At 36.5% G+C, this 12,192-nt stretch overlaps 1 protein-coding gene across 8 annotated transcripts in view; it reads left to right on the top strand.

Moving 5' to 3' along the window:
• Window positions 1-12,192, top strand: part of Dlg1 (discs large MAGUK scaffold protein 1) — a 204,709-nt gene that overhangs the window by 67,215 nt on the left and 125,302 nt on the right. For all 8 annotated transcript variants that reach the window (XM_042669937.1, XM_042669944.1, XM_042669962.1 and 5 more), the window contains exon 5: window positions 9,877-10,041. In XM_042669937.1, the coding sequence (XP_042525871.1) occupies window positions 9,877-10,041 (165 nt within the window). The remainder of the gene's footprint in view (window positions 1-9,876; window positions 10,042-12,192) is intronic.

Here is a 12,192-nt window from a genome sequence, read left to right as displayed (position 1 = left end):
CCCTCATAAATAGTCTCTCTTTTATATTTATGTCCCTTTACTGTTACTAATATCCTCTTCCTCATTCCAAAAAGAAGCAACAATATGTAGTACTTGACTTTTTGAGTTTGGCTTGTCCTACTAATAAATAGGATGGTCTCTAGCCCATCCATTCCAACAAGAAATAAGGGATCCTTTTCCCTTATATCATTGTCAGCACTTGTTTTTGTTTTCTTGATGATTGCCATTCTGATGTGGGTAATATGGAATTTTAGTGTGGTTTTGATTTGCATCTCCTTTATGGGTAAGAATGTTGACCATTTGTTAGCCATTTGCATTCCGAAAACTGTCAACTTACTAATTTGATTTTTTTTAACTTTTTTGATCTCTTTGTACACATACTGGATATAAATTACTTGTTGAATAGCTGACAAAGATTTCCCCCCATTCTAAGAGTTGTTTCTTGGTTCTGGTAATTGTTTCTTTTGATGTAAAGAACCTTCTTATTGTGATATACAGTACTTTCAATTCTTTTTCATTTACTAGACTGAGTCCTATTCAGAAAATTACTTGTGCCTACAACTTCCAGTTTTCTCTATGTTTTCATGTAGTAGTTTTAAGGTTTCAGGATTGAGATCTTCAATCTACTTGGAGTTGCTTTTGGTAGACGGTGAGAGCTAGAAATCTAGTTTCAATTTTGTGTATGCAAATAATGTTTCACCAGCAGTATTTGTTGAGGAGGCTGCTCTTTTTAAAATGTTTTTGGCAACTTTGTCAAAGATCAGTTGTTGTGTGATTTTATTTTCAAGTCTTCTACTCCTTTTGTCTTTGGTATGTTTTTATGCTGATATTCTTAACAGTTTTTGTTATTATGTCTGTATACTATAATTTGAAGTCTAATATTCATAACCTCTAGAATAGTTCTTTTTGCTCAGAATAGTTTTTGCTATTTGAGATCTTTTATGTTTTCAAATAGATTTTAGTATTGATTTTCTTATTTCTGAAAAAGATACTGGGATTTTGATGAGCATTGCATTGAATCTACAACTTGTCAACCATTTTCATGAAATTAATAATTCTGTTAATCAAAAAAATTAAAAAGGGATGTTTTCCATCATCTGTTTTCTTCAGTTTCCTTCTGAAGATTTTATAGTTTTCATTGGTTCTCCTAGGTTCATCTAGGTTGTTATGAAAAAATTCCTTCTGATTTCTTTTTCAGACTGTTTACTGTTCATACGTAGAATAGCTATTGATTTTTGTATGTTGATCTTATATTTGTGCTACCTTGCCAAAAGTGTTCATCAGATTTAGGAGTTTCTTGGTGGAATATTTAGCGTTCTCAAGTGTTGGATTAGTTATATCATCTGTGAATCAGAATAATTTAGCTTCTTTCTTCCTATTTGATTGACTGGCTTTTATTTCTTTCCCTTGCATTATTGCTCTAGCTAGGGATTCCACTACTATGTTGAGTAAGAGTATGGAGAGTGGACATCCTGTCTTGTTTTTGACATAGCAAAAATATTTTCAATTTTTCCCCATTTAATATGATGTTTGTTATTGGTGTATCATATAGAATCTTTACTATGTTCTCTATTCGTAGTTCCTTTCAAGCTTTTGTCAAGAAAGGATGTTGAGTTTTGTCAAAGGCTTTTTTCTGTCTCAGTTAAGATGATCATATGACTTCTGATGCTCTTCCTTCTGTGATCAGAAATGAGGTGTAATTCCCCCACATCTGGCCCACAAGAGCTAAGTAGGATCTTACTGTAAGTTGAAGGGAGTTCTGCCCTAACTCACAGATTGTGAAGAATGAACTGCTGTTGGGTCTGTCTGGTTGACTGTTTGGATTGTGATGTGCCATATCTGGAATTAAATGCAACTTATAGTGCTTAATAAAAATCTTTATTCTTTTAGTATATAAAAAGATGATCATATGGTTTTTATCATTGATCGTATTTATATACAGAATTACACTTACTATTGTTGGCATACAGAAAGGCCATTGATTTTTTTTTTTGGAGGGGGGGGGGTTTGTTCGTGGGGCCTAAACTCTGGGCTAACGCTCTACCACTTGAGCCACAGCACTACTTCCGGCTTTTTACTTTTTGCTTATGTAGTGCTGAGAAATCGAACCCAGGGCACTGAGCCATCTTCCCAATCCAAGCCATTAATTTTTGAGGGTTAATTTTATACCCTGATACTTTGCCAGAGTTTCGAATCAGCTCGAGTAATTTGGAAGTGTAGTCTGTGGGATTCTTTAAATACAAGATCATGTCATCTGCAAAAAGGGAGAGTTTTACTTCATCTTTCCCTATTTGGATCCCCTTTATGTTTGCATCTTGCCTTACTGTAGCTAGGCATTCTAAATACTAAATTGAAGAGATGTGGAGAGAGTGGACATCCTTGTCTCGTTCCTGTGTTTAGAGGAAATGCCTTTAGTTTTTCACCATTGAGTATAATGCTGGATGTAGGTTACCATATACAGCCTTTATTGTATTGAGGAATGTTCCATGGATTCCTAGTTTTTCCAGAGACTTCATCATAAAGGGGTATTGGATCTTGTCAAATCTATTGAGATAAACATTTGGTTTTTATCCTTGCTCTTGATGATGTGATGAATTATATTAACTGATTTGCGTATATTGAACCAGCTTTGCATCCCTGAAATGAATCCTGTTTGATCGTGGTGTAACATTTTTTTGGATGAATTGTTGAAGTTGATTGGCCAAAATTTTGTTGAGAAATTTTGCAACGATGTTCATCAAAGAAATGGGTCTATAGTTCTCTTTCTTTGATGAGTCCCTGCGAGGAGTATTGGTGTGAGTTCTGCTTTGAAGGCCTTGTAGAATTCCTCTGTAAGTCCATCCGGTCCTGGGCTTTTCTTAGATGGGAGGTCTCTTATTGCTGTTTCTATTTCAGTGCTTGATATGGGCCTGTTAAGTTGGTTTAACTCATGAGGTTTAGTTTTGGCATGTCAATATTTGCTAGGAAAAGGTCCATTTCTTCCAGGTTCTCAAACTTATTAGCACAAGGGTTTGAGAAGTATTCCCTTATAATTTTCTGAATCTTGGTTGTTTCTGTGGTGATGTTTCCATTCTCATCTCTGAGTTTGTTTATTTGGGTGTGTTCTCTTCTTTTTCTGATAAGGTTTGCTAAGGGTCTGTCAATTTTGTTAATTTTTTCTAAGAGCCAACTCTCTGTTTTGTTGAAAATCAATGGCTTTTGTGTATGCCAACAATGAGAAGAGTGCTGCTCAAATCAGGAAAGTAACTCCATAATAGTCTCACAAAAAATAAAATACCTAGGAATTAACTTAACCAAAGAAGTGAAGGACCTCTATGATGACAATTTTAAAAATCTGAAAAAGGAAATCAAAACAGAATTTAGAAGGTGGAAAAACCTCCCATGCTCCTGGTTGGAAGGATCATAATTATGAAAATGGCAATACTTCCCAAGACTATCTACAAATTCACTGCAATGCCAACCTCATTCTTCATGGAAATAGCAGAGGCAATCCAAAAATTCATATGGAACAATAAAAGACCCCGAATAGCAAAAACGATCCTTAACAGAACAATGCTGGAGTAATATCAATACCAAATTTCAAATTCTACTACAAAGCTATAGTAATCAAAACAGATTGGTACTGGCACAAGAAAAGACCTCAGGACCAATGGAATAGAATTAAAAACCCAGAAATGAGCCCACAGACCTATAGCCACCTAATCTTTGATAAGGGAGCTAAAAAGATAGAATGGAAGAAAGACAGCCTCTTCAGTAAATGGTGCTGGCAAAATTGGTTAATCACCTGTAGAAAACTAAAGCTAGATCCTTATGTATCACCCTGCACCAGAATCAACTCCAAATGGATCAAAGACCTTGGAGTCAAAGCAGACACCCTGAAAACATTATAGGATGGAATAGGAGAAACCCTAGGCCGAAATTTTTTTAATAGAGACCCAGAAACACAACAAATCAAAGAAAGGTTGGATAAATGGATTGCATGAAACTGCAGAGCTTCTGCATGGCAAAAGACATAGCTAGCAAGATCAATAGAAAGCCCACCAGATTGGGAGAAGATCTTCACTAGTTCTACAACAGACAAGGGTCTCATATCTAAAATATATCTGGAACTTAAAATATTAAATCCCCCAACAACAAATCCTCAAAGAAACAACTGCCCAATAAATAAATGGGCTAAAGACTTAAAGAGAAACTTCTCTGAAGAGGAAATAAGAATGGCCAATAGACACATGAAGAAATGTTCAACCTCTCTAGCCATAAAAGAAATGCAGATCAAAACAACATTGAGATTCCATCTCACTCCAGTTAAAATGCCTATAATCAAGAACACTAATAACAATAAATACTGGAGGGGATGTGGACAGAAGGGAACCCTACTGCATTGTTGGTGGGAGTGTAAACTTGTTCAACCACTTTGGAAAGTAGTATAGAGGTTGCTGAAAAAGACTCCACATAGAGCTCCCCTATGACCCGGCAATCCCACTTTTGGGCATTTACCCAAATGATCATAAACAAGACCACACTAAAGCTACCAGCACAACTATGTTTATTGCAGCATTATTTACCATAGCTAGGATATGGAACCAACCCAGATGCCCCTCAGTAGATGAATGGATCAAGAAAATGTGGTATATATACACAATGGAATTCTATGCCTCCATCAGAAGAATCACATCGTCCCATTTGTTAGGAAATGGAAAGACTTGGAGAAAATTATATGAAGAAAGCCCGGCCCAAAGAAACATAGGTCCCATGGTTTCCCTTATTTCAATAACTAGTATATGTCTGGGACAAGCAGAAAAGCTCAGATAAGATGATGTTAAGTGAAATGAACCTCAAGATAGGGACAAAGTGGTTTTTTTCTTTCTTGCTGTTGTTTCTAATGTATTTATAAGGTACCATGTGATTTTTTTTGTTGTTGTTGCTTTGTATGACCCTCCTCCATGGTATAACCCCTGTTTTCACTGTGTTTGATGGTATAATTTGGGGAGGGAAGGGAAAAACAAAATGTTTATATAGGGATACAGATTGGCCCATTGCAACTGTGAGGTGTACAAGACACTATGTCAAAAAACGAACTTTACAATTTAGGTGGGGAGTGGGGGTGGGGGTGTGTAGTTGAGGAGATGGGAGGGAAGGGATGGTAAGGAAAAGCAAAGGAGGAGGCAACAATGCTGATAAGAAATGTACTCATTACCTTGTTTATGTAACTGTAACCACCCTCTGTATAGTATTTTCACAACAAAAAAATTATTTTAAAAAAAAAGAATTACACTTATTACCGATTTCTGTAAGTTGAACTTGCATCCCTAAAATAAAGCTAGCTTGATCATGTATGATCTTTATAATGTGTTGTTGAATTCTGTTTGCAAGGATTTTATTGAGAATTTTTGCATTTATTTTCATTAAGGGGATTGATTAGTCTGTTTAGTTCTCTTGTGTCCTTATCTGGTTTTGGAATGCATATTTTCATTGAAGGGGTTGGGTAGTGGTATTTCCTTTTCTATTTCATGGAAAAAGTGGAGTATTAATGGTGTTCTTTAAAAGTCTGGTGAGGGCTGGGAAGTGGCTCAGTGGTAGAGCGCTTGCCTTGCATGCATGAGGCTCTGGGTTCGATTCCTCAGCACCACATAAGCAAAAAGAAGAAAGCTGGAAGTGGTGCTGTGGCTCAAGTGGTAGAGTGCTAGCCTTGAGCTGAAGAGCTGAGGGACAGAGCCCAGGCCCAGAGTTCAGGCCCCACAAGCAGACTCAAAAAAATAAAAAAAGTCTGGTGAATCTGGGTTCCTGCTTTTCTTTTCTGGGAGCCTATTATTGGTTTATTTTCATTGTTTATGATAGATCTGTTTAAGCAACTTACCTTTCTTGGTTCAGTTTTGGTAGATCTAAAAAGATTTCTAGATCTTTTTGTTTTGGATATAGGTTTTCAGAGTATTCCTTTATGATCTCTGGGTTTCATTTGTATTTGCTATGATAACATCTTTTTCATCTTTATTAATTTGGATTGTTTCCTCTTTTTTGTCAGATTGGTTAGGGTTTGCCAGTTTTCATTATTTTTTCCCTTGTGGCAATTTGAGATTTGTCTTATTATTATTTTCCTCAGAGCTTGGAGTATATCATTGTTTATTTGAATTCTCTCTCGTGCATGTTCTCTCTGTCTCTGTCTCTTTCTATCTCTATAGCTTTATAGTAAAGCTATAAACCTTCTACTCCCTTTGCTGTATTCCAAAAGTTCTGGTAAATCTTTTTGAGGGGAAAAATGGCCGGATTTCCTATCTATTGGAAAGAATGGAATATTAAAATTCCCCACAATCACTGTGTTTTAAATTAATTTAATTTTAATTTTGTTTAATAAAGTTGTGCCAACATTTGACACATACATGTTAACAGTTACACTTTTAGTTTTTTGTTTTTTTTTTTTTTTTGGGTCCGGTTGTGGGGCCTGAACTCTGGGCCTGGGCGCTGTCCCTCAGCTCTTCAGCTCAAGGCTAGCGCTCTACCACTTGAGCCACAGCGCCACTTCCGGCTTTTTTTCTTTTTGCTTATATGGTGCTGAGGAATCGAACCCAAGGCCTCATGCATGCAAGGCAAGCACTCTACCACTGAGCCACCTTCCCAGCCCTACTTTTAGTTTTTTAGTTATACTTTTAGCCTTATTAATATGAAGTCACCTTTTGTCTCTTCTGACTAATTTTAGTTTGAAGTATACTTCACCAGATATGTATAGAGCTACTTGTGTCTGCCTTCAGGGTCCATTTGCTTGGTAGGTCTTTTTTCACCCTTTTACCCTAACCCATTTTTTTTGTTATTGTTAGTAAGACGTATTTTTTTTAGGCAACAAATGGTTGGGTCTTTTTTTAATCTAATTTGACTTTCTGTCTTTTGATTGAAGAATTCAGATACTATCATCTAATGTTAGTGTTGAAAGATATATAGTAATTCTAATTTCTTGTTTTTGTAGAATTCGATTCTTCATTTGCTCTTTACTCATCTGGTGAGATTTACTTTCTCCCCTCTTTCATAATTATGTTTATCTTATTCTTCTATATAGGTTAGTGTTCAAAGTCTTCTGTAGTGCTGGTTTAGCAGTCATAAATTTTTTGTTGTTGTTGTTCATTATGGGAGGTTTTATCATGCAGTTTAGAGCAATAGCTTTGTTGGGTAATCTCTGTTGGCAGTTATTTACTTTCAGCACTTGAAATACTTCATTGTATACACTCCTTGCTTGTAAGGTTCGTGTTGAGAAATCTGCTGTTATTCAAATAAGGCTGCCGTTATTGGTGACTTGGCATTTCTCTTGTGCTGCTTTCCATATCCTCCTCCTGCACACTTAATATTTTAACTATGATGTATCTTGGGGTAATTCTTTCTGATCTAGTTTGTTAGGTGTTTTGTCTCTTGAATCTGAATTGCTTGCTTTTCTTACGTTTTGTTTCTTGCTTTTCTCAGTATTTTTTTTTTTTTTTTTTTGTCAGTTGTAGGGCCTGAACTCTGAGCCTGGGCACTGCCCCTCAGCTCTTCAGCTCAAGGCTAGCACTCTACCACTTGAGCCTCAGCCCCACTTCCGGCTTTTTCTGCTTATATGGTGCTGAGGAATCGAACCAAGGGCCTCATGCATTCAAGGCAAGCACTCTACCACTGAGCCACTTTCCCAGCCCCTTCTCAGTATTTTTGATACCATGATTCTTTTGAGTTTTATCTCATCATAATGTCCCAGAGGTTTGCATGTTTCATTTATATTTCTTCATTTGACTGATCTGCCTTGTCCTTGAGTCCTGATATTCAGCATAAACGACAGCATAAGCAACAATAAAAACTCAACCAACCTACCAAACAAAGCCTAATACAGCTATTTGGGAGCCAATTCTAGATCAGCCCAGGAAAAAAGTTCAAGAGACCTCCATCTCAACCAGCAAAACAAAAACTGAGTGTGAGCCAAGCCCTGGTGGCACATGCCTGTAATCCTACTGTAAAGCTACTGTAAAGCTACTCCGGAGGCTGAGATCTGAGGATTGCAGTTCAAAGCCAGCCAGGCATTAGACTTTATCTCCAGTAAACTACTCAAAAAAACCATAAATGGCAATATGGCTCAAGTGGTAGAGCGCTATCCTTGAGCCAAAAAGAAGCTCATGGGCAGCACCTTAGACTCATTGCTCAAGCCCCAGCACTAGCATAACAAAAACAAACAAACAAAAAAAACCCGCTGAGTGTGGACAACTCTATAGTAAGTATAAATTGAATCATAGACCAAGTCTGCTGAGAATAAATTTGAGACCCTATCTCAAAAAATACAGCAAAAGGGGCTGGATGATTGGAAATATGGCTTAGTGGTAAAGTGCTTGCCTATTATGCATGAAGCACTGGGTTCGATTCCTCAGTACCACATAAACAGAAAAAGCTGGAAATGGCACTGTGGCTTAAATGGTAAAGTGTTAGCCTTGAACAAAAGAAGCTCAGGGGCTGGAAAGGTGGCTCAGTGGTAGAGCGCTGCCTTGCATGCATGAGGCCCTGGGTTTGATTCCCCAGCACCACATAAGCAAAAAGAAAAAAAGCCAGAAGTGGTGCTGTTGCTCAAGTGGTAGAGCACTAGCCTTGAGCTGAAGAGCTGAGGGACAGTACCCATGCCCAGAGTTCAGGCCCACGACCAGACCCAAAAAAAAAAAGAAGCAAGAAAAAAAAAAAAAGAAGCTCAGGGACAGTGTCCCTGAGTTCAAGCCCCAGGAATGGCAAAAAAAGGACTGGATCAAGTGGTAGAGTCCCTGTGTAGCAAGCAAGCCTAAGGCACTGAGTTGAAACCCCAGGACATCAAGCAAAATAAAACTAATGAACAAACAACAAAAAATAGTCAATGAACCTAACACAGTTTATATTCCTGTTGTCCCTTTTTTTGCTTTGTGGGTATGTTTGAGAGTGAGCCAAAGTAATATATTCTATTTTATTTTGCTCTGACTTCATAGACTTTGCACAGACTTCCCAGACTGGGATGAAAAACGTATATTTCTTGCCCTTTCCTATAATTACTTTGTTAATGGGTTAAAGCATATATATATATATATATATATTTTTTTTTTTTTTTTGGTCGTGGGCTTGAACTCTGGGCTTGGGTAAAGCATATTTTTTTGTTACGTTAATCTTTTTAAAATAGTTTACATTGGGGGCTGGGAAGTTGGCTCAGTGATAGAGTGCTTGCCTCTCATGCATGAGGCCTGGGGTTCAATTCCTCAGCACCACATAAGCAGAAAAAAAAAAAAAAAAGGCAGAAATGATGCTGTGGCTCCAAGTGGTAGGGCGCTAGCCTTGAGCTGAAGAGCTGAGGGACAGCACCCAGGTCCAGAGTTCAGCCCTCACAACTGACACAAAGAAAAAAAGAAGGAAAGAAAAAATAGTTTACAGAGACGTCTGCGTCAGAGGAGAGGGAGAAATATTGTTTGGTAGATGAAAGAAAAATGTCTTTTATGATGTAATGATATTCAGATGGAAATGAAAATGGTTGACATCTTCATTTTGTACAAGTTATAATGAATAAAGAAACACACTAGATTTAGCTAAGGAAGTTTTGACTCTATGTTGACCTCATTTAAGCAGCTGTATTTTAGGGATGTGTTTCAGTTAATATGGGAAAGAAGTGAGAAAACCAGTAATTAGGTTTCTGTTTTCATCTAATGTGAATGATTTTTAATAGAGTAATTTTTGTTAAATTATTGGTATAACTTCTAAAATTTAAGTCCTATTTTTCTCAGATTTCATGAATTAAGCCATTAAGTACATTTCATATTTTTTACATCAAGTATTTGAGTAGCTGTGAAAAACATGATTTGAACTGAACTTGATCTCCATTTTAATACTTTTTCATGTTTAGTACTTTCCTTTCCTTTACAGAAATACCGTTATCAGGATGAAGACACACTTCCTCAAGAACACATTTCCCCACAAATCACTAATGAGGTGATAGGTCCTGAATTGGTTCACGTCTCAGAGAAGAACCTGTCAGAGATTGAGAATGTCCATGGATTTGTTTCTCATTCTCATATTTCACCAATAAAGGTAGGATAACAGCTGTTCTATGCTTTTCCTGTGAATTATGGTTTGCTTAGAACTATTCTGTCATGTATATTTTTTTCCCTTTGGTTGATTTCAGTTTCCTAGTTAAGGGAATTTCATATATTTGTTAGTATTTCACAAACTATTTCAAAACTGGGCGCCAGCGGCTCATACCTATAATCCTAGCTATTGAGGAGGCTGAGTGAGAGTGGAGGGTTATGATTCAAAGCCAGCCCATTCAGCAACATCTGTGAGACTCTTATCTCCAACTAACTACCTAAAAAACAGAAGTAGAGATGGGGCTTAGAGTGATAGAGTGCTAGCCTTGAGGCAAAAAAGCTCAGGAACAGTGCCTAGGCCCTGAGTTCAAGTCCCATGATTGACAAAAAAATAAAAATAAACTTTCAAAAGATACTTTATAAGTGAATTTTATTCTTAGACACTATATTTCAAGGTTCTCATGAAGGAAGTAACTTCTTTGATTTCAAATACTACACATGAGCTATTTTTAAACATTTGTTTTAAATGTTATCAAATATATACAAAAAATATTAACATCTTTTTGAAGTCCAACAGCAACTTTTCTTAATCCTGTCATTTCTCCCTTCAGAAGTAACTACAATCCTGACCTTCATATTTATTTTTTATACAGTTCTCCTACATATTCAGATTGCTTGTCTATGTATTATTCATTTTACATGTTTTGAAATCTATATAATGTATTCATTCTTCATATAATCAAATTGAATTTTTGCTTAATGTATTCCTGAGATTCCCCATTTAACTTCACTTTTTTGGAGGTTGTTTTTTTTTGGGGGGGTGGGGGGGGTCCGGTCGTGGGGCCTGAACTCTGGGCGCTGTCCCTCAGCAATTCAGCTCAAGGCTAGCGCCCTGCCACTTGAGCCACAACGCCACTTCCGGGTTTTTCTTTTTTGCTTATGTGGTGCTGAGGAATCAAACCCAGAGCCGCATGCATGCAAGGCAAGCGCTCTACCGCTGAGCCACCTTCCCAGCCCCTTTTTTGGAGTTTTTATTTTATAAATATATAGTAAAAGTTTTTATTTGCTTAATAGGAATTATTTTTAGGTTATTACTAGCTAAAACATAAATATGTATGCACAAACACTCATACCTAATTGTTATTTTTATGTTTTCCATATTTGTATTAGTACATAAACATGTACATATTTGTACCCCTACAGAGAGGTAAGAATGGTGGCACATATTTATGTTTTGGTTTTTGAAATGGTGACATTTGTTATTTTAATGAACATTTCTCTGATTACTGAGATGGGATATATTTATTGATCATTCAGATTTCCTGTTTTGTGGCATGCCAACTTAGGATTTTTGCTTAGTTTTGAATTGGGTTGCTCTTTTTCACTGAATTGTAAGAGTTCTTTTCTGAATGTTTTTTTCTGGTTGCATGAATTGGCATAAGGATTGTTTATTACTAGTAAGACTTACCTGGATTCTATAATTCTCTAAGAGGGATGATTTGTTAAAACTTGTAGGGACTATAGTACCAATCATATTTTCTATTAGTTTTTCTAGACTACTTTTTTCTAGAAGCATATACATTCTAATTAGTATTCATAATATGGTTACTATCTTTTAATGTTATAATAATATTATATGTATATAATATATAATACATATGATATGTTAATATAACATAAATATATAATACTATATATAGATATAATATTATATATTATATATTATACATAATATACCATATAGGTATATATTTTATTATATAGGTATAGCCCCATTCCCATAATGTTATTTATTTGTATTTTTGTTAGTTTTTGTCGATTGTGGGGCCTGAACTTTGGACCTGGGCGCTGTCCCTCAGCTCTTCAGCTCAAGGCTAGCACTCTACCACTTGAGCCACTGCACCACTTCAGGCTTTTTCTGCTTATGTGGTGCTGAGGAATCGAGCCTAGGGCCTCATGCATGCAAGGAAAGCACTCTACCTTCCTGGCCCCTGTACTTTTCTTTTACCTTCATTCCTGACAGAAAGGTAGTCTGTTTCAAAGATGATTTTTTCAAAGAACCGTCTTTTAAAAGTTTGTTTTGTCTTCACCTTGTATACCACCATCCTTATCCCTCTGTAGGGTATACGTGTACATGTGTACACATTCATATAAA

Source organism: Dipodomys spectabilis, unplaced genomic scaffold (genome assembly GCF_019054845.1).
Source record: "Dipodomys spectabilis isolate Male_0828 unplaced genomic scaffold, ASM1905484v1 ptg000017l, whole genome shotgun sequence".
Taxonomy (NCBI): Eukaryota; Metazoa; Chordata; class Mammalia; order Rodentia; family Heteromyidae; genus Dipodomys; species Dipodomys spectabilis.
This window is presented reverse-complemented; position numbering and strand designations above follow the sequence as displayed.